General features: G+C 41.0%; 1 protein-coding gene across 1 annotated transcript; it reads left to right on the top strand.

Moving 5' to 3' along the window:
- Positions 1-603: 603 nt before the first annotated feature.
- Positions 604-21,921, top strand: LOC115792337 (dapper homolog 3-like). Its single transcript, XM_030746822.1, has 3 exons — positions 604-1,272; positions 8,566-8,692; positions 18,818-21,921. Exons 1-3 carry the CDS (start codon positions 1,000-1,002, stop codon positions 20,431-20,433), a joined length of 2,016 nt encoding a protein of 671 aa, XP_030602682.1. The 5' UTR covers positions 604-999; the 3' UTR covers positions 20,434-21,921.
- The last annotated feature ends 1,823 nt before the right edge of the window (positions 21,922-23,744 follow it).

The raw sequence follows: 23,744 nt of genomic DNA on the forward strand, positions 1-23,744 counted from the left end.
CAAAGTTTAGTAAAAACATGAATCCGTTTTAATGTTCGCAGTTTTAATCGTTACTTAAGTAAGTCAACTATATGTGTACTATATGCAGTAGTACTGTGTACAGCGCTTATAAATAGCAGGGCTGATTTCTTCTTTTGGGCTTCCTGAGGCAGAGAGGGTCGATTGCAGCTGCAGCCGCATGTCGACTAACTGCTCCTGACCGCTGCCTCAGTGTAGCAAAAGTGTTTAGAATACACACAATAAAGTGTATAAATGCACGTGGCTCATAGTGAAAAGCATATTTAGTGGTCAAGAGACATTCCTCTGAATAATGCTGTGTATGCATATCCACACATTGACTGTACTTTGCAAAAGACCACAAATCCATGTATACATCTCCACTGGAACTCTACAAACCATCGCAGACAGAACACCGACTGTACTACAGGAAACGGCGCACACAAAGCTGCACCACTGTCCTCCCACAGAAAGAAGCTTCTGAGCTCTTTGAGGCGTTTGCGTGTTGTACATGTGCGTGCGTGGGTCGTGCATGTTTAAATAACTGCTAAAGTGTATGTAAGACGCCTTCCACACACCATACAGGAGTCCTACCTCCAAATGTTTCAGTGGAGACTGCAGAGCTGGCGCAGGAACCACACACTCAGCAAACACTTTGGAATCTCACTGGAATGTCGGCACTGTGTAACCGTTATCTTGGAACTGGTATTTTTTCAGTTCAGTTTTGTATTTGGAATTCAGCATTGGTGTGAGCGTTGTGAGACTGCGGTAGTGCTGGTTGTGTGGGATTCCCAGCCAAAAAGCTGCATTCCTTCACAGGCTCCGCCAACAGCTGTCCCAGCAAGACTGCAGGCAGCGCGCAGGCGAGAGGAGGGGAATGGGACCGAGTGCGGACGCAGTGAGTTCATCAGCGCAGACCTACAGCGGAGACCGTTCCAGAGCAGGATCCAAAGAATAAGAAGAGACGGTCCAACTTGTAGCGTTCATTTGTTGGATTTTAGCATGTCTTTTCAGGAGCTTCAAGGCTCTTTTGGAGCGTTCTCACAACCCACGAAAGCGGAGCGCAGTCGGAATAAAGAGCGACTGCAGGCCAGCCTGGCAGGCTTATGTGAGCTAGAGCTTCTCAAACAGAGACAGGAAAGCAGGGTGCTGAGCGCTCTTGGCATCGCGGACCCTCCGTCTACCGGGCGCCCGCCTTGGGGAGCTCTGTGCTCCGAACTCTGCGGTATGGACGCGTCAAACGGGAGGGAGAGCTATGGTCTCAAACCCCACACTGTAAGTTATGTTTGTCGCACGTTAACATTAATGAATTGTTTATTAATAGCACTAATCGTTGATATTAAAGTTAGATAGTCGATATGATAGTCAGCTCCAAAGGTTCCATATGAAGACCACAGATCCCCAACAGGAAAACATCGGAGAGGTTTTTTCTTTTCAGGTGTGATTTCCTCCACAGGTCTGTTTCTTTCTGTTTATTCCACGAGGTGATTTTTAACTGCTTAAAAATGGTTTCCTGCTTTGGACTGTCTTAATGGAACACTTTGACCTTCTTATGGTAACCATGCATGCCAAAAACTGCAAATATACAGGCAGGAAGGCCTCTAAGGCATACATTACCATTTTGGGTAAAATTGGGGGGTGCTTAATTTAAGTATCCATTTCATGTTGAAAACACCGGGTTATCCACACATCTGTCTTTTGAGTTTCAATAAATTATGACAAGAAGTGGATAAATACATGCATAAAGGCAGAGGTCATTATTTTTCATAAAGATTGTTATTGTAGGGTCCTCATCTTACAATATAGATCACCTTGAGGCGACTGGTGTGAATAAAACAGGACTGAACTAAACTAAATTGAAAACTACACCAAACCATCTTTGTCTCATTAAAACGAATTCCAAAAATCAGCAGATAAGCAGCTGTTCTGTGTTTGGTATTCCAGATGCTTGATATCCTTAGCAGATCCTTGGGAATACAGGCCTTAGTGTGGATTCTTAGTCAAATACCAAGCAATTAGCTTTTAATGATGTGATTATCAACATTGCAACATAATCTATAATGTAGCACTGGGTGATCATCTGCAATTTTGGAATTTAAGGTACACTTCAAACCTGCAGGACTTTGCTTTGGTTTAGTCTAGCTTGTGTTTTTGTAGTCAGTTTGATTCTGCTGTACTGCTGAATACTGCAAGCTCAGAGGAAACTGAAACTATGTCAACAGCTTGTGTTTTTTAGGTGGAAGACACTGTTTGGTTCACATTTTAAAGAGCCATTTTGATTCTGTGCAAACTTTAAGCTCTTATTGAAATGTGTTAACATCTGAAAGCCAAACAGCTACAATTTCCAGGATAAATCCAAAGAGCCTGCAGGATATGAGCCTGTAAAACAGCAGTGAGACATGGAAAAAGATGCAGCACATAAACTGAATGAACTGACCTCCCTCTGCTGACTATGACTGTGAACAGTGTAAGACTGGCCACATGATTCACATTCACATGAATTGAATCATTCACATATGATTCTCATATGTGAATGATTCAATTCAATTTTATTTAAATAGCGCCAAATCACAGCAAACACTAACCTCAAGGTGCTTTATATTTTAAGGTAAAGACAATACTACAGAGAAAACCCAACAGTCAAAACTGCCCTATGAGCAGCACTCAGGAAAAACTGAGCAGAACCAGGCTCAGGGAGGGGGGGGGGGGGTCATCTGGTGAGACCGGTTGGGGCTGAGGGTAGAGAGACAGAGATTAATAATAACTAATGATTAAATGCAGAGTGGGGTATAAACAGAGTAAAAGGAGGTGAATGAAAAGAAACACTCAGTGCATTATGGGAACCCCCCAGCAGCCTAGGCCTATAGCAGCATAACTAAGGGAGGGTTCAGGGTCACCTGATCCAGCCCTAACTATAAGCTTGATCATAAAGGAAAGTTTTAAGCCTAATCTTAAAAATAGAGAGGGTGTCTGTCTCCTGAATCCAAGCTGGGAGCTGGTTCCACAGAAGAGGGGCCTGAAAGCTGAAGGCTCTGCCTCCCATTCTACTCTGAAGTATCCTAGGAACCACAAGTAAGCCAGCAGTCTGAGAGCGAGTGCTCTGTTGGGGTGATATGGTACTATGAGGTCTTGAGATAAGATGGGGCCTGATTATTCAAGACCTTGTAGGTGAGGAGAAGGATTTTAAATTCTATTCTAGATTTAACAGGGAGCCAATGAAGAGAAGCCAATATGGGAGAAATCTGCTCTCTCTTTCTAGTCCCTGTCAGTACTCTAGCTGCAGCATTTTGGATCAGCTGAAGGCTTTTCAGGGAGCTTTTAGGACAGCCTGATAATAATGAATTACAATAGTCCAGCCTAGAAGTAATAAATGCATGAATTAGCTTTTCAGCATCACTCTGAGAAGGATGTTTCTAATTTTAGAAATATTGCACAAATGCAAAAAAGCGGTCCTGCATATTTGTTAATATGTGCATGAAGGACATATCCTGGTCAAAAATGACTCCTAGATTTCTCACAGTGTTACTGGAGGCCAAAGTAATGCCATCCAGAGTAAGTATCTGGTTAGACACCATGTTTCTAAGATTTGTGGGGCCGAGAACAAGAATTTCAGTTTGATCTGAATTAGAAGCAGGAAATTAGAGGTCATCCAGGCCTTAACGTCTTTAAGACATTCCTGCAGTTTAACTAATTGATGTGTGTTCATCTGGCTTCATTGATAGGTAAAGCTGAGTATCATCTGCATAACAATGAAAATTGATGCAGTGCTTTCTAATAATACTGCCTAAGGGAAGCATGTATAATGTAAATAAAATTGGTCCTAGCACAGAACCCTGTGGGAACTCCATAATTAACCTAGTGTGTGAAGAAGACTCCCCATTTACATGGACAAATTGGAGTCTATGAGATAAATATGACTCAAACCACTGCAGTGCAGTACCTTTAATACCTATAGCAAGCTCTAATCTCTGTAATAAAATGTTATGGTCAACAGTATCAAAGCTGCACTGAGGTCCAACAGGACAAGCACAGAGATGAGTCCACTGTCAGAGGCTGTAAGAAGATCATTGGTAACCTTCACTAATGCTGTTTCTGTACTGTGATGAATTCTGAAACCTGACTGAAACTCTTCAAATAAACCGTTCCTCTGCAGATGATCAGTTAGCTGTTTTACAACTACTCTTTCAAGAGTCTTTGAGAGACACGGAAGGTTGGAGATTGGCCTATAATTAGCTAAGACAGCTGGGTCAGTGATGGCTTTTTAAGTAGAGGTTTAATTACAGCCACCTTGAAGACGAATAATTTTTTCTCTAATGTCTAAAATTTTATTTGTAAAGAAATCCATGAAGTCACTACTAGTTAAAGTGAAAGGAATACTCGGCTCTACAGAGCTCTGACTCTTTGTCAGCCTGGCTACAGTGCTGAAAACAAACCTGGGGTTGTTCTTATTTTCTTCAATTAATGATGAATAGTAAGATGTCCTAGCTTTACGGAGGGCTTTTTTATAGAGCAACAAACTCTTTTCCAGGCTAAATGAGCATCTTCTAATTTAGTGAGACGCCATTCCCTCTCCAGCTTTCGGGTTATCTGCTTTAAGCTGTGTGTTTGTGAGTTATGTGAGTCATGTTTTTTTTTTTTCCCTTTCCCTTTTATGTAGATCTGTTTCATCTTAAACCCGGACTGATAGATAATTGAAATAATTCCTCTGAAAACTCGAGGGCTTTGTTTAGTTTTAATGTAAGATTTGTAAGATTTAAATTGCTACAGATTTTATGGACATAAATGAAAACACCCCCCCCCCCCCCCCCCCCCCCCCACCCCCACCCCCCCCCCCCCCCCCCCCCCCCCCCCCCCCCCCCCCCCCCCCCCCCCCCGATTAAATCTGTCCGATTTTTTTTTACATCAGTCTGGAACAGGATCGGACTGGGTTCTCCATTTGAGACTTCTCTGTATTTTCCAAGGCCAGCTTCCAATTCACAACCATGGCTTATGATCCCTAACCACTTCATTTCCAAGGCCAGTGATGCTTGGGACTAAAGGATGCACTTTATTTTCCATGAAGCAGTCTGAGGAAACTCAGACATGTTAAACCACATAGGGACAAATCATTTTCAAATCGTCGAGGGTTTCATATGACACATAATGTGGTACTTGAGACCTGTTGGGACTTATAATGGTTAATGTATGTTAATGGTCAAATTAATCATTCAGCTCTTGCCTCAGCTGGGCTTGTGTATTTGTTTTAATTGTGTGTACCATTAATAGAAAAAAGGGACAAAAAGGCCTTGTGTCTGCAGTGCAGGAAAACAGTTGTGTATGAGGTGTGTATTCATGAGGAGAGAGTGTGTGTTTGTTACTCAGCAGGAGCTGTTGACAGCCATGTGACAGCTGACAGCAGCTGGGGAAACAGAGCAATCTTCATGGTGGCCTCCAGCATGTCAGGAGACTAATGAGAGACCACGAGGCAACGTGAGCTCATAATGTGTCGTGTGTTTTGTGTGAATGCACTCTGCATTGTGTAATATCAGCCATGTTAATCATATCAGAGTCATGTTGAGGAAAGATTACATTTTCAAGAACAACAACCTCAGGTAAAAACGATTAGTGAACTCTTTCTCTCTTTAGCAGCTGCAGTTAAGCTGCCCTTGAGCACAGCATTCAACCATCAACAGCTCCACATACTAAAATTCAGAAAGTGTGGACTTTGTGGTTACAGTTTGTGCAGTTATTCAGCACATTATTATTATTATTATTATTATTATTATTATTATTATTATTATTATTATTATTATTATTATTATTATTATTATCGGCCCAGGCTTTTTCAGCTCTCTGTCATGAAGCCAAATGCAAACATTCACTTATGTTAATGTGTTTTATCTTTACACTGCACAGTGCTGCTCAAACACAGCAGCAAGTCTCTGCTGGTCAGACTGGAATAGCGGGGTTGGGGTATACTGATCTGACCAGTCATTTGTGTGAGGTCTCCAACACAAACTGGTTACTTTACTGTAAGTCCCAGCTGTGCACCTTCTGCTACAAGCTAGGTGCCACAGAAGCAGTCTTATACACCATGATTACACCAACATGGACACATCTCTTTTTCATGCACACAATTCAAAATGCTGAGAATCAAAGTACAAATCAGACTAAATGGTCTGGCAAATCATATTCCCTCCTTCTTCTCCCAGTCCCTCTGTGGTCCATGGAGGGCGGTAGCTGAAAAAAGTCATGCACGTCAGAAATATAGAAAAATAAACAATTCAAACCAAAACAGACCCAGACACACTTTATTGTCATTCAAATTTACACAGTACAGTGCGCATAAGAACGAGATTTCATTGCTATGGCTCGACATCGTCTAAAATACTAAAATTTAAAGTGTCAATGTTGTGTGTAAAATATAGTGCAAAAATTTGGCAATAAAATATATAAACAATATATACAGTAGCAGCAAGGTCACAGCAACACTATATTTCACAAAGTAAGATGTATGAGGTAGTTAAGAGGAATAAGCAGCATTTTATCTAGTGTTCAGCAGTCTTATGGCATATGGAAAAAAGCTGTTTGTGAATCTTGCTGTTCTGCATCTAAGACTCCGGAGCCTCCTTCCAGAGGCCAGTAACATCATAAATCAGACTCCACTGTGGTTAGCATTATTTGTGCCACCGAGTAGCGTTTGCCCTGAAGCTGACAGATGCTGGGATTAGAGTGAAAGTCTGACAAATATAAGTTATGAGTTCAAACTAGTCAGGCCTATAGAGGATTTGTTTAATTTAATCCATATAACTAGTTATTCATACAAGCCGGTAATTGTGAATTTCGCACAACCCTAACCTTACCCTTACCACCAAGGAAACATGACACAATGGATTAACAATAAACTAATAAACAAAAACACCAAACACCACACTTACAGCAGTGTGTGTAAAAATATGTCTGTGCAATTGATATAAATTCGATCAAATATGATCCTTCAGATTTACTCAGCAGCGATGTCGGTCTTGAGAGACGATCGGTGTAAAGCGGTTTGTGGTGGAGACTAAGACGTAACCGCCTGTTCTCAATACGAGGTGGTGGAAGCCTTCAAGGAATATATGAGCGGGGTGATGGGCAGATGGAGCATTGGTGAGGTAGTGCAGTATCACCTTGATCCAGGTTGAGCATAGCTGGAACCCTAGAAAATGGCAGACATGACTCCCAGGTTTCTCACAGTGTTACTGGTGATGCCATCCAGAGTCTGAAAGTCTGGGCCAAAATTACCCAGGACACCAATTTTCAGGCTAAGCATATTATTCATGTGGGAGATATTGCCTGTTGAAATATTAGAAAATTGAAAATCATGATTCACGAGGTCAAATATAGGGCACGCCACCCAAAGTTTGGAGGGCCATATCTCAGAAAGCCGTTGGAGCTGAGGCCTATAATTTTGCATGTGTTCATTATGCACATAGATGTACTTTCATAATAATTTTCACTCAAATCTGAGTCGGTGACCCGGGAAGGACTTTGGCTCTTTGGTTGAGTTCATATGGAGTGACCCCTCTGTGATTCATCTGAATCAACCAAATGCAACAACAGACACGTACCGTAATACAGCCGAATACTGCAGTATTTATTTATGCATTTATAGGTACAAAAACTGCGTATGCTGACAGGTAGCAGAGAAAAAAAAACACACACATTTAAACCACAACTACAGTAATACAAAATATCAACATCCACAGCTGAATACACCATGCTTGAAGTATGTAGGTACAAAGTTTGCTGGTGGGTATGAATTCTAATATTATAACTCATGACCACAGAACAGTATTTCAATAATGATAATTTATCCTCATAATGTTTTGAAAACATTATTGTAAGGAGCCAAGACACAAAATTAGGCTGTGGCTTTAACTCCTGATTCTGCGATTCGCACGTTCTTTTCTCTTAAGGTATTGCTGTGTATTAATGTATTTAATAACCTGAAGGGCAACATTTGATGGATTTTTTTGTTCTAGGCTGGTTCCAGATTCGCTGGTTCGCTCAAACATGTGAGCTCTTTGATTAGCTGACCAACTGTTTATCCGTCCCTGTTGAAATAAGTTGGTTTTCTTTCATTCGTGGCAGCTTTACTGACTTCATGCAGTGAACTTTTAGGACTGATTTCAGTATTTCCCATTGCATGTCTCTGTGGGGGGAATACACGTTCTTGATGATGAGTGCTTGTGGTCATAGTGAATGTGAAGGTCTTTGCTCTCTCTCTCTGTCTCTACCACTCTCATACTGGGAAATTAATGACATATGTTCACATAACTGTGCAGTTAGGGAGTGGAGTTATGACACTCCTGTAACTTTATTTATGATTATTGATGAGATAAAGAATGAAAAAAATACTTCTACAATAACACCAACATTGTGTGTTCCCAGCAGAATAAAGCAGTTGAACCTTACAAGAATTCACATGTATTTATTTTATTATTGATCACACAAGTCTCCTTTGGGGTTGTGTCGGGAAGTGTATTTTTCTTTACTACGCTTTTCTGAGAGTACTGCCTTCTAAGTCTGTGTCTCTGTGTGTTTCAGAGCAGTCTGCAGTGCACTCCCTGGGGTTTAAGGGTGTCTTTAGAACAGCAGGTGGCAGAGCTGAAGGTGAATAGTGAGGTCAAATCAACAGATTCCACTGATCTGGATTCCAGCCAACTCATTTCAGGTAAACTCATCAACTACGCTTCTCCCTCACAGAAATTTGTGTTGCAAAGGTCGTGGAGTATGAAGATGCATGCTGAATTTTTGGATTCTTAAAAATTCTGTATCACATAGTATAGCTTTATTGTGTCATCCAGAATCTGAACAAAGGTCTTTCAGAAACTACTCACTAAAGTCAGTAGTTTTGCCAAGAAAGTTTGCCACTGATCTATGATGCCCACCTCATTTTCTGAACTCCAGCTAGACAGCCAGCAGAAATGGGTTTTCCAGAGCCAATAAGAACCGTCACGTAGCTTTTTCAGGTGGTTTTGGTACGGACAGTTACATGATTGGCCGAATGAAATCGTCCTCATAAAACGCTGATGATGATGTAATGAGGTTGTGATGTTTCTAAACAAGAGGGTTCATCCAACTCATGAGAAAGCGGCAGCAGGGAGAGTTTAATTTTATTTATTTAGTTTGATCCTGGAGTTGAAGCTGCATCGAGGCCACTTTCGGGCATATTTCAGGATATCAGTGGGCAGTTTGAGCTGTTATTGGCAGAGTTGGGATCACATGTGACGAGGCAGAGAATAATTTCAGAGCAGCGTGTAGCTGTGTGTCTGAGGTAAAACAGTTTGATTTTATTGTTCTCACATCACTATATATTCAGTACATCGGTGTGCGTTTTGAGCTATGACCTCACATGTTGCTAAATGCAGCGCTCTGATTGGTCAGACCTGTTTGTTCGCTTCCAAAAGTCAGAAAAATCGAACTTGATCCGAAAAAAATAAATGCCGCAAATTCGTCCTGTAAAATGACACGGTTGGTGTGAACGGTTGCATCCGAAAAATATTTTTAACGCACGAAACATTCGCACAGAATTTACACAACTGGTGTGTGACGGCCTTTACTTTCACCCCTGGTGAAGAGGCAGCGTCCAGGGTGTGTGTTGTCCCTGATTATGGCTGTGACCCGCCTGGTGCAGCGGGTCCTGTATATGTCCTCTAATCTGGGGAGCTGGGTGCCGGTGATCCTCTCAGCAGTCTTGATGATGCACTGGAGAGCTTTCCTGTTGTCTGCAGTGCAGCCAGAGTACCACACTGAGATACAGTATGTGAGGACGGACTCGATGGCTGACCTGTAGAAGCTCACCAGCAGCTGTTGTGGGAGTCGCGCTTTCTTCAAGCACCTCAGGAAGTGAAGCTTTCTTGACCGTCGCTGTAATGTTGATGGTCCAGATCATGTCGTGGCCAATGTTGACCCAGAGGTACTTGAGGATCAAGTTGTTTTCTCGGCTCCAGCTCTCCAGGTTCTCAACCTCTGTTCTGTAGGTTCTTCAACCTCAGTCTGCAAGTGGGGAGAGTGCCCACCCTCTGGAAGACATCCTGCATCATTCCAGTCCCGAAGAAGGACCAGCCTAGCAAGCTGAATGGCTTCCAACCAGTGGACCTCATCTCACATCTAATGAAGATGTTGGAGCAGCTCTTCCTCAGCCTCCTCAGACCCCAGGTGCAACATGCCTAAGACCATCTGCAGTTTGCATACTGAGCAGGTGTTGGTGTGGAGCAGGGGTCGGCAACCTTTAACACTCAAAGACCCATTTCGACCTGGTTTCCACAGAAAAGAAAGCACTGAGAGCCGCAAATGCTACCAGAAGCCGGTAGCCGCAAGTGACGCATATATTGAGAGATGAAAAATAAAAAAAATAATAATAAAATAATTTTATTTTAATATTTCAAGGTCACACTAATGTTCCAATTTAGAACTACAACAAAAACCAAACTAACAAAAATAAAATGCATTTCAATGGGATACTTATACAGGGTTCTAGCCAGAAATTTCTTTCAGCTAAATGCTGCTCCTGCTTGTTAATTAAGTAACAGGGCCTACATATGTAACCAGAAAGCACATCTGAAGCCTAAGCAGTAATCACAGTCTTTGTGTATGTAGGACTGCTGCAGAACTCTAAATCAGGCCTTATTAGATTGATAGAGTGATCATTTTTGCATATAATCCAGAAAAGTTACACTTATATCAGAGTGCTGTTTCCGTCCACTAATGGGTTTGCAGAAATCACATAAAAAGCATACACACACACACACATACACACAAAAAAACCACAAACACACAAAAACATAATCCAGATGTTTTATCGATCAGCTGCTAAAAGCATTTCCTGCATTCGAATATCAGCCACCTGTAGTTTTTTCTTGAAGGCCTTCCACAGCTCCACTGGTGCTGAAAACAAATGTTTGACTATGGCTTTCTGAATACAAATAGGGCTGCAACTATCAATTATTTTAGCAATCAAGTATTCTACCAATAGTTCTATTAATTAATCAGATAAAAAAATTATTTTTCGTGTTGACAATTCATCTGCATATTTTAACTTCCGTACTGCAGATTTCTCTGTGGGAAACAAGGTAGATGGAGCAGCTACAAAGTTCTCCTTTCTTCATGTTGCTGATCAGGTGGTTGATGAAGGACCTCCAGCTGTTTCCCGGTTGCTCCACCTGACCTCACCGTCTCAGTAACGGCTCCGCCTCTTTGCGCTGCAGACAGACTGTGAAACAGCTGCTGTTGCTGTTTTTGTTGAAAAACTGGGGGCTACATGAGTTTAATGCTGTAATTCTTTTTATTCACAAGCATTATCCTAAATACGTTTCTACTGCAGGTCTATTTTTAGTCACTAATCAGAGGATAAAGCATAAAAAACATTTTGATGGAGCCCCTCGCTACTGAGGGGAGGCTTCTGGCACTACGATTGGTAAAGCTAATGACAGCCCCCTCTATCAAACTGGCAGTGGCATGAGGTTTGTGACGGGTGAGACACAGACTCGTCTGGAGTCGGATATTCACATATATGAAGCCAAAATTATGCCAATGGTTAATTATGCTTTAATCAACTCCATACTGTTCAGTAATGATGGCAAGAAAAACAAAATATTTAATGTGAGGTCAAACTGTTTTTTTTGGGGGGGGTGGGGGGGGGCTGGGTGGACTTGGACCAAGTCACACAGAGCCGCAGCATAAGGATATAATAGCCGCATGCGGCTCCGGAGCCGCATGTTGCCGACCCCTGGTGTGGAGGATGCCATCCTCCACCCGCTACACTGAACACACTCTCATCTGGATAAGGTAAGTAGCACAGTGAGGATCTTCTTCTTGGATTTCTCAAGTGTATTCAACACCATCCAGCTGCTCAAGCTTCAGGACAAACTGAACAGGATGAGAGTGGACCCCTGCCTGGTCACTTGGATCTGCAGCTACCTCACCGACAGGACACAGTATGTCAGGCTGAAGGACACTGTGTCTGACACTGTACAACACAGGAGCACCCCAGGGGACGGTGCTGGCCCCTCTTCTCTTCACCCTGTACACAGCAGACTTCTGCTACAACTCTGAGCTGTGTCACATCCAGAAGTTTGCTGATGACACAGGAGGAGTAGAGGAGCGTGGTCAGGGACTTTGCTGTCTGGTGCCACAGGAACCACCTGCAGCTCAGCACCTCATAGACCAAGGAGCTGATCACTGACCAGCAGCCTGAGCCTGACCATATTACAACACCAAGAAATAGTGGAAAACGTGCAATAACAAGGTTATCTTCTAGACATTTTATATCTACCTTTCTGCCTTGTTGTCTTTTATTATTTATTTATTTATTCATTGGTTGTTTATTTGTGTCTTCTGCCATGTTTGTGTTACCTGTAACAGGAGCTACTGGATCTTTAATTTCCCTGATGGAATCTTCCTAAAGGAATTCAATAAAGTTTAATCTAATCTGATCTATCATTAACAATTGTGTCTTTTTTTACCCAACCCAGTGAGTGTGTAGCAGAGAGGTGAAAATTGATTTGTAACATGAATGGGCTGGTGTGTACCAAGGGTTTGTTTTCTGACTACGCTTCATTCCTACAGTGACTCAGCCGGCCTTGCTATCCCACTGCTTGGACAGACCTGCTAGGTAAATGCCCAACAAGGGTTAAACTGCAGTGCCGCGGGGTGGGTTGATGTGGATGGGTGTCTTTGTGCATTTATCTTTTTGTGTCATTATGTGGTTGGGTGTACGTATGTGTGTGTGTGTGTGTGTGTGTGTGTGTGTGTGTGGGGGGGGGGCAGTATGTGTCTGTGTGTAAGACTTTTCAAGACTTTGAACTGTCAGTCTTAAGCGGTTCACTGGTTCATTGGAACCAGCACCAGCACTGGCACCTCATCAGTCAAAATGTGGTAATATAGCAGGGATCCTCAAATCCAGGCCTCATGGTCCGGTGTCCTGCAAGTTTTAGATGTGTCCCTGATCCAACACACCTGAATCAAATGGCCGAATTACCTCCTGAGTATGCAGTCAAATTCTCCAGAGTCCTGCTAATGACTTCTATATGTGACTCAGGTGTGTTGAAGCAGAGACACATCTAAAAGGTGCAGGACAGGGGCCCTCGAGGCCTGGAGTTGAGGATCCCTATAATAGAGTGGGGATAAGGCCTGGGTGGTCTTTACATCACAGTGGAGGACTTCTGACCCACTCTTCTCTGCAGAATTGTTTTAATTCTGCTACAGTAAAGGGTTTTTGAGCATCAACACCCTGTTTAAGGTCATGGCAAAGCATCTGAATTGTAAAGATTGAAGGATTTATTACCAGTTTTCGGAAACGCTATTTATACTTCCTGCTGCCTAGGATGGCAACCAGTTATTAGATTTAGGGGCAATTATTTTTTCACATAGGGCCTGGGTAGGTTTGGATTGTTTTTTCCCCTTGATGAATAAAATCATCATTTAAAAAATGCATTTTGTATTTACTCGGTTTATCATTGTCTAATATTAAAATTTGTTGTTGATTTGAAGCATATAAATGTGACAAACATGCAAAAAAAGAAAGAAAGAAATCAGGAAGGGGACAAATACTTCTTCACAACAATAGCTGTGTCCAAATTCAGGGACCTGGTCTACGTAGGTCGGGTCCTTCAACCATGGTGAAGCACAGCTTTGGAATAGAGCTCGAACTTCTACGTTTTTGTGGTTTATTTAATGCCAAGTTTAATTCAAAATAGGCTGTTAAAACAATTATATCACATTTCTACATCAAATAATACAGATGAGGGAAGGATTAATTTCCAAATATATTAACAGCTCTCTAGTGAGACTTTAAAGTTAAAATTATCCAGTTATGAAGCTTAACTTTAACCTCAGACAAACTGATTTGCTCAGGAACAAATTAAACAATGAAATAAACCAAACATCAGCTGTTAGAGATCATCTGAGTGAGTTATATCTGTGTTTAACTTCCACTCAGCGGTGAAAGCCAGCGGGGGTTTGAAAAGGATGTGCCAAGAGCCGGGCGTTCTCTCCAGGTATAGTGAAACTCGACGACCCAGTCAGCTGACAGCTGGTGAGTCGAGCTCCTGTTAGTGCAGTGGGGACATCTCCGAAAACATGGGAGTACTTTTCAGGGCTTTCAAATTGTTTTGGAGTAGCAGGGGGGGCACACCAAAGTAGCAGGCACCTTATGACGGAAACCTTTGCTGTCCTCCATGGGCGTCTTTTCCCATCTGTTTTGCTTTTATGAGTACTATCCCCTAAATTTTACTACTTTTTAAAGACTTTCATTCAGTACTCCCATAAATATATCAAAGTCACTATAAATAAACAACTTCTACTATGAAAGGAAGAAATGCCATGGCCGATGTGTTCACAAACCATTACTTATATGCAATGCATCTCAGCAATGTTATGGTTTAATTTTAAACAGAGGTGGCAAAAGTACTGACATTCTGTACTTCAGTACAGAAGAATCACAGCTTTGTATTGTAGCTGCAGTAAATGATGTTGGTGTGCAGGCTGTGATCAGCTGACCTGCTGCTGCTGCTCTGAGGTTTACTGCTCTGTGTGGATGAAGTGAACTCACAAAGATGTAACCCAGTATTTCACAGCTCTCTGAGCTGATCTCCATCCCCTACACTGACAGCATACAGGCTGTAGAAATGTTGGATTCAGTGAATGAATCTCAGCATCAGCAGCTTTGATTCAGACTCATCTCTGCTGCACTGATGTAACCTGTAACTCTGACCATGAACACAGCCTCTGTGCACCAACACAGAGCTTTACTGTAAATACAGTACAACAAACTAACCTCTTTATTACACACTGAACTGCAGTATTTTCATACAATCTTTGAATAACACAAAGTCAGCATCCTTCAGTTTGTTTTGCAGTCCTTACCTTTAACTCTAACCTCTCTCCTTCCTCTCCTGTCCTCTTTCTCCATCTCTGAGTGAACTTCTCTCTCTTTGCTCTCCCTGAAATACAGCAGCTCTGCTTTTAGCTAGCAGACACACTGTGTGACAAACTGCACACACTTTGTGTGTTTGCTGATATTTGTTGAGCATTTAAAAACACTGCATTTACCTGCCACACGTTACTCCCTTTATGCTCGCTCCTCTTCAGTAGCGCTAGCTAAGCTGTTTATATCCCGCAGCACAACTTACGGACTCGGTCCGGCCCGCTGCGACCCCTGATTATGGCGCTATAAATGAGACATTAATTATATGGGTTTGTGTATTTAATCCCTTTGTACCCGATAAGCCCTGATGATGGAGGACACACAGTACGATTGTCTCTTATCTGTTATTATTCCTCCGTTTAGGCTCAGATCGTTTGATGTGTGACGGAAATGCAAACTTTTCTCTGACGTGTTAAAAAGTAACGAGTCTGTTTGAAAATGTAAGAAGTAGAAAGTACAGATACATGTGTAAAAATGTAGGGAGTAAAAGTAAAAAGTACTCAGAAAAATAAATACTTAAGTGAAAAACAGATACCTGAAAAATGTACTTAAGTACAGTAACAAAGTACTTGTACTTCGTTACTTCCCACCTCTGATTTTAAATAATTTTAAAAGTTAATCTTCAAAAGTACAGAAGCTCTGCTAATGCATATTATTTTATCATCAAACTGAACGAACAGCACGGTCAGCTATGAAATTCATCATCAAATCATCCAGACGATCGCATTCCACGAGGCCAGCGACCTTTCTCTCATCTGATCATTAGAATTCTGTTTACATTGATCATGTATACCTAGATTACTTACTTTCAGCCTCGGACGTGGGCTTGAAACTTTTCTTAAGCTCAGTCATCTGGTCCCCATGCCTGGCGGCCACTTGTGACAGCTGCTGTTTTCTCTTATTTCTATTACACGCACGAGAAGCCATGAATAGTCACATGGCAGTCGTGAACCAATCAAATGGCTCAGATTGAAAGAACGTAAATATTGCCATGTACGTCCACATGGCGCTGGAAATGGAGACGGCGGACGGCGCAACTTTTTTTTTTAGGAAAATGAAAAAGTAGACGGCGCAGAGTGGTGGAGTAGACGGAAAATGCGCCTGCCGCCGGTATAATTTGAAAGCCCTGACTTTTGCAATTAAGCGATATCTTGATAAACCAAGCAGATGTTTGAGGTTTACATTCTCATCTAAAAACATCTTGAAAGTTTATCTTGTGTCACAGAAACAGTCATATTTCAAACTTTTTGGCCGCTCACCTCCGCCATTGCTGCGTTTGTGTTTTGCTGTGTAATGAATCATGGGATATGGTAGGCCATGAAGGACCCAGATCCATCCTTCAAATCCAGGGAAGAGAAGGACCCATGTGGGCCACACTTGGAGGAGCCTTCAAATTTGGACAGTCTTTGTCGCCTCGCTGTGACTTAATTGGCCTATAAATGCGACCTTCAAAGGATGCAGCCCCTTATTTTGGACTCAGCCGATGTATAAGTAGGGGCGCACTGGCACTGGGGCAAGGTTAGCTGTTGCAACTACTGTTTTTTTTTCAGCCATGTGGAGTAGTGCCTCCATTTCACTAAGCCTAGCCTCCATAAACATGAAAAGACTACATTCATTACACTTGTTATTATCACTAGAGGAACCTGAGGAGTTACTAAACATTTGTCACACTGAGCACTGTGCTAGTGAGGCAGCTGGAGAGCCACAAACTATTGATAATGCTGCTAGAAGTTAAGCTAGTGGACCCAAAAAAGCTTGATAAATAAATACTATGCTTATAATTTGCATCTGATTAAGCACAATACATACTTGAATAATACACAGGTATTTTACACAGTAAAATAGACGACCATATAATGATTACACAATGGGGGAAATAGTTACTTGATCCCCTGCTGAATTTGTAAGTTTGCTCACTTACAAAGAAATGAACAGTCTCTAATGGAGAGAGACAGAATATCAATCAAAACTCCATACAAAAAACAGATTACATGAAAGTTATAAATTGATTTGCATATCATTGAATAAAATAAGTATTTGATCCCCTACAACCCAGCCAGAATCCCCGCATTACAATCAATCAATCAGTTAATTACAGATACTCCTGACCTCAACTCGTTATGTCTATAGAGAGTTGCTAAAGGACAGGGCACAAGACTGATCATCAACAGTACATAATATCATCAACAGATCTGAGAATCTGGAGAAAAATCAAGGACAAAAATCAGTGTTGGATCAATGTTGGATGCGATCTTTGGGCCCAATGTATTAAAAACAGGAATGATTCTACCATGGAAATCATTGCAAGAGCTTAAGAACAAGTCCAGAAATCATTGTTTGTGAACAGATTTCGCTCTGCCATCCACAAGTGCAGGTTAAAGTTCTATCATGCAAAGAAAAAAAATATGAACATTATCCAGAAATATAGCTGTCTTCTCTGGGCCAGAGCTTATTTACAATGAACTGAGCCAAAGTGGAGCGCCGTTCTATTGTCAAACAAAATGAAATTTTAAATTCTTTTTGGAACATAGCTGCTGAATGCTTTGGACAGAACAGGAGGAATACTATGTGGCTTGTTATCAGCACTCAATTCAAAAGCCTGATACGTGATTCAAGAGATTCAAGAGTGTTTTATTGTCATGTGCACAATAAACAGTCAGTTACACCTAATAATGAAATTCATACTCTGCACTTCTTCTGCTCTGGCTCAATAATAATAAATATTAAAATATATAAAAATAGACAAAATAGACAATTTATATACATGACGTAAACCATATAGAAGAAGTTCTGGTGAAAAATGTATGGGGGTGTATTTGATCCTGTATAATTAGCTTGCACATCTAGAAGGTACTGAAAGCTCATAGATTATAGGTATATAGATTTTAGATCAGGGATCATCAACTACTTCTGTCCAAGGGCCGAAATTTTTCTCTGCAGATACTCTGAGGGCCAAATACTCTCATAAAGTAAAATAAAATTAATATTGTATCCTAAGTAATATATTATCATTTGATATATCAATTTCCTTTCAAATTTATGTTATTTTTAATGATGTGATGTGCAAGTCTTGCACTTACATGTTCTTCTCTGTTATGTTGATGGTTGTTGTGGAAACTGCAATTGTGCGTAGTTAAATGGTAAATGGACTAGTTCTTATATAGTGCTTTTCTCCTCTGTCTGAGCACTCAAAGCGCTTATACAACACGCTTACATTCATCCATTCATACAGGCACTTCCATGTGTAACTAAGCTAAGTGCTTTTACTGTGTAACATTCACACTCCAACGCTTGTGTCGGAGAGCAACTTGGGGTTCAGTGTCTTGCCCAAGGATATTTTGGCACGCAGCAGCCAGGAATCAAAACATGTGTATGGGCGCATCTGTTGAGCCCATATATATGATATGATACACAGATACAAATGCTACAGCTAACCCTTCTTGGCACCTGGCTGTGAAATGCAGAAACAACAATGGTGTTTATATGTTCTGTTTAATAGTTGGGACGTACCACATTGATCAAACAATTCTAAGTCTCAAAGAAGTTTCTCAAAATCCTTGCAGTTTAAACTCATGGAATGTTCTGGTTAACAGATTGTCTCTGCACCTTATTTTGCTAATAAAGTGAATAGATAATTGTGTTATTCTTATTAAGTTAAAAGTACTGTCCTGTTTGTGCATCTGCACCATAATGTGAAGCTTACAATGACGAGAGTCACATTGAGGCAAAGTTTTTTCCTTTTTTATCTCCAATGGTCAAGATTTTTAGTAAATGTTCATCAAAATGAGAATTGACACGAGAATATTTTACTGACCTAATATCAGCAATAAGGTTTTGATCATGTGCATTGTCTCTGCTCTTTTTTGTTAGGAAAGGTCTTTATAGCCATGCAAAATGGATCTCCTGGAATTAATTGCTACCCTGTGATCCCACGTTCCAGCTCAGCCCCTGAGGGGAGTGGTGAGATAGAGATGAAAGAAACATATATGTCAGCCCTAACCAGACATGCCATGGTTACTGGTGCTTTAGGGACCCTGAGGGATGCTGACCACGGTCTTTATGATTATCAACAACCCCAGAAAGTTGAAACTTACATATTTGGACTGATTCAACGACGCGCTCTACCCACACGACCCTCGAAGCCTCGTACCAGCCTGGCACATGATGCCCGAGTTGTTAATGTGGTAAAGCAGAGTAGCTTGTGCCAGAAGGATGAGCAACATTCACCAAAGCAGGTGTCAGTTCAAGAGATCATTGCACCCTCCCAGTGGTCAGAAAGAACTGCTTCACAGGCTGTCCATAACCTAGATCAGGAGCAATACCTTAGGATAGGGTCTGCTGAAGATCCACCACCCCCATATCATCATCATCTCCAGCAAAAGGGGCCTTATACCAAACCCAAACAAGCCTCCATAATGTCACTTGACTGTCCATCTTGTAGAGATGTCCAACCAGACTCTAGCACTACTGAGACTGACTTACCCCGACATGTCCCCGACTACCACTCCCCTCCAGCAGCAAAGTCTACTCAGCCATCTTCTCCTGAAGATCATCTGGTCAGTGCAGAGTATATTCCAGCTCAGCCTTGTCGAACCTCCAACCAAGCTTATGCACATCACCACAACAACCACCACAAGGGCCCTGGGGTGTCCAAATCCAGCCAATGTGCATACTCTCCAGAAAGAGTCTATCATCAGGAGCAGCAACCCATGCCTTTTCATAGCCAACCCCCAAAATACAGAGGAGGCCCAAAGAAATGCAGATCAAATGAAGACAGAAGTGGTGCCAGCAGAAAGCCAGGGAAGAAGGCATGTAGGTCTCAGTCAGAGAACAGCTTGCAAAGGTTTCCAGAGCGCAAGTTTAATACAGTAGAGAGGGATGGTGCAGGAAGTGGAAACACTGGGAGGGTAAGCCGTAGTAGTCAACCCAGGAGCAAAAAGCAGCAACAGGGAAGTGGTAGCTACAGGAGATGGCTGTCCACCTTGGAGCTCAGCCAAGATGAAACTGATCAGCCACCTATACAAATACCTATGCAAAGCTTTTCAACATCAAACCAAAACTATTGCCTTAGGCGCACACGCAAGTCTCGTCCTACACATGCATCATATGCTTACCCACACCACAATCACAGCCACCACCACCACTTCCACCATCATCACTATATGGAATATCAGTTGGAAAGGGACCAAGTGCAACTGTGTCAGCCAGTTAATGACTATGCACACCCAGGTCAGGTTGAGTCTGAGTCAAGCATGAGTGAAGCTGACTCTCCAGATTCCAGCTCTTTGTCCAGTGACTCAGATGAAAGTGGTGGTCTGGTATGGCCGCAACAATTACCCCCAAGACTTTCCTTCCCATCACCTCTTACTCCAGCTGGAGCACCTCTGCAGCCTAAAGCTTTTGTCAAGATAAAAGCCTCACATGCCCTTAAAAAAAAGATCTTGCGCTTCCGCACTGGTTCACTGAAAGTAATGACCACTGTATAAGGTGAAATGAAGGTCAACATGAAAGAAAAAGACGCAGGCATTGGCATTATATAGAATGATGACAAAGATGTATGTGTACATTGAAGTACAAATAACATGTGAGTGAATAAAGTTAGGACTTAAATTTGTTTCAGATTAGCAATGAAGGAAATGGCTGCCACCATATTAATCTCTGTTTTTAAGGTAAGCTGCAAATTTATAATAGAGATTTTACCAGAAGTCTTAAATAGTGACTCATGCTTTATCTGTTCTTTGGCCAAATTAGCCCCCAAATACTCCCACACATGCACGTGTACAACCAACAGTGTCTTTAGGGTTATACCGAATTGTATGTCTTCCTTTTAATTTTCAACCAAATACAAATTAAAATTATAAGGTGACTGATGCAAGACTGTTTTGGTATTCTTGTGATCTCTAACCTACACAAGGTCAAAATTTTATATATTCTGGCTCAAATATATTCATGCACCCCACCCCACCCCACCACCTCCACCTATACTTGGTTAAATGTCCCTTAGCAAGTTGCAACTTGACCATAAACTTTTGGTAGCTATCAGCAAGCATCTGGCATAATTCAGGTTTGGTATTTGACCTTTCCTTTTGGAAAAATGTCAAATGTTCTTTTACATTGGTTGGTTTCCTGGCAATGCACTAGCTTCTAAACATACTCCACAAAGTTTTTAAAGTGTTGACGTTGGGAAGGCCATTCCAGAAGCTTAATGTTAGCCTGTTTTATCTATTCCAAAACCAGTTTTGATGTTGGAACATCCACTTGTGTCCAAATTTCAACCATCTAGCTGTTGATTTGAGATGAAGGGAAAGAATTTGGAGGAAGCCCTCCTTCTTCATTATTCCATCCACTTTGTGCAAGGTACTAGTACCACTTGCAGCTTGACAGCTGGTACAGTGTACTTAAGTTTCAAACATACTTTACTCCTCCAAACACAGCTGTTGTCATTGTGGCCAAAAAGCTCAATCTTTGTCTCATTTGACCATCTTGAGAAATCATTTGGCTCGTCCATGTGGGCAGCTGTAATTTGTACCTGAGCTTGAAGATGCCAATTTTGGAGCAGGGACTTCTTTCTTGTTGGCACCCTTCGGTCCAGCTCACTTCACTGTGGACAATGACACTGGTGTTCCAGCAGTTTCCATTTCATGGCAGGTTTGAGCCTTGTTGGTTCTTGGGTTGTTTCTGAATATCCAAATCAATTTCCCGTCATCTGACGGTGACAGTGTGGGTCTTCTTCTAAACCTTGCCAAAGTGGTGATACATCCAAATAACTTGTACCTGTGTACAATCATTGAATTTGGAATCTTGTGCAAACATACAATTCTCCTTCTTGGATTTTCATTGAGTTTTACTGTCAAACAAATCATTTTAATGCTGGCAAAGACAAACGACACGATGTATTCAATCATGATCACCAACAGGAACTTAACAGGCCTTGTCAAGTTAAAAGACATTGTAGAACCTTCAGCACCACTTATTAAAAGATTTTAGTGAATTGAAATATATATATATATATATATATATATATATATATATATATATATATATATACATATATATATATATACACACATATATATATATATATATATATATATATATATATATACACACACATATATATATATATATATATATATATATATATATATATACACACACATATATATATATATATATATATATATATATATATATATATATATATATATATATATATATATACACATATATAATTTAGATCCTGTGTGGATTAGAGAAAATCTACTTGTGCACCCAATTCTTGCTGTAAAGATGTATTCTGTACAATCATTCCACCCTGGTAAAAGAACAAAATTACTATCATATTCATGACCATGGTGAGTGTATGTAAACTTTTATCCACATCTGTAGGAAAACATCCAACAAAGATATGGAACTGGGTCTGACAGATGCATCTGGCCCTTCAGTTGATCCATGGTGGCTATTAAGAAACTATTCTCAAGGAAAGAAAACATAGTGTTAAGGTTGAGGTATGACAAATTAAATTAGCACTAGACAGAAATCCATTGGAAGCAAATTTTATGGAGTGATGAATCCAAATTAGAATCTTTTAGGTTCAGATCATTAACGTGTATGGAAGGCCTTCACATGCTCTTCTCTCCAGGAACTCTGGCTTCCTCCCACAGTCCAAAGACATGCATGTTAGGTTAACTCATGATTCAGCACCAGCATTGTGAATGGTTGGCTGTCTCTCTGTATTGGCCCTGTGATCAAGGGCGTACCATGCTCACCCAAAATGGAACTTTTCAAAAACATCATCCAGAGTATGTAAATCTAAAAACATGGACTTTCAGTGTGTGCAATGTAAGCAGAGCATAAGTACCGTTATTAAATTGTTTTATTTTGTTTCTTTGGGTTTTTTTTACATATATGGATTATTTGGATAACCACACATTAGGTCCTCTTTCAAACTGTGCCCTGATATAAAAGTTATATATTCAAGAAATTGAAGCAAAATAAATTTTGTATATGGGAGTATGCACCTGTGAGCGAGGCTACAGAGCACTTTTGTCATTTTGTAGTTAAGTTTTCAGTCCTGCAGCAACTACGTCACTATTTGGGGAGGAAGTTCTGTTTAAAGTCTATGAGGTTCTGGCTGGATTGGAATGTAAGTAGTTAATGAGAACTTCTGTTTAAAGTGAATTTCTGTGTTTGTAGCTGTAATAGTTTAGCGATTTTTGCAAATGTATTTGTTTTTTTATTCATTTTTAATTGCCATATTATCACAGATTGCATGGTCTTGACAACTTTCAATTGCAGACTAATAGCAGATTGACTCTGTCTTAACTGCCTTTTTATTGCTGTCGCTTTGAACACGGCAACTGACTGCAAGAGATCTCAGACCTGGACCCTGTCTTCAAAGCAACCATTTTGAAGGCAACAAGATCACAAGCTCATTGCTGTCTTCAACCACGCTTTTCCCTAGTGTGACTGTAGCACTGTTCACATCTCTGACACGTAGGGTCTAATATTCTCCTTTAAGTGTGTGGTGTCAAAATCAAAAGACATTTCTGAGGTTTTCAGAAACAAAGTCATCTGCTTGGAGCTTAGCTGTCATGTAAATTTGTCAAGGACTAGCTTCTGCAGCAAATACAACCCAAGAACAGGTAAACATCTTTGTGATGCAAAAGTAAGATTCTAAAAAATATTGTAGGCTAATTGCTGGTGTCAAAGTGTATGTCTTTCCTTTCATGTTTCCCATGCAAATTTGATCTGTAAGGCGGGTGTGCCAGGAAAAAGGCTTTGCTGTCCAGAGAGC

This window comes from Archocentrus centrarchus, chromosome 14, assembly GCF_007364275.1.
Source record: "Archocentrus centrarchus isolate MPI-CPG fArcCen1 chromosome 14, fArcCen1, whole genome shotgun sequence".
Classification (NCBI taxonomy): domain Eukaryota; kingdom Metazoa; phylum Chordata; class Actinopteri; order Cichliformes; family Cichlidae; genus Archocentrus; species Archocentrus centrarchus.

Excerpts from the sequence above, each read along its gene's own strand:
- LOC115792337 (XM_030746822.1), top strand. The coding sequence starts at position 1,000 with ATGTCTTTTCAGGAGCTTCAAGGCTCTTTTGGAGCGTTCTCACAACCC. Across the intron at positions 1,273-8,565 it reads ATGGTCTCAAACCCCACACT|AGCAGTCTGCAGTGCACTCC; the intron begins GTAAGTTATGTT and ends TGTGTGTTTCAG. Across the intron at positions 8,693-18,817 it reads TTCCAGCCAACTCATTTCAG|GAAAGGTCTTTATAGCCATG; the intron begins GTAAACTCATCA and ends CTTTTTTGTTAG.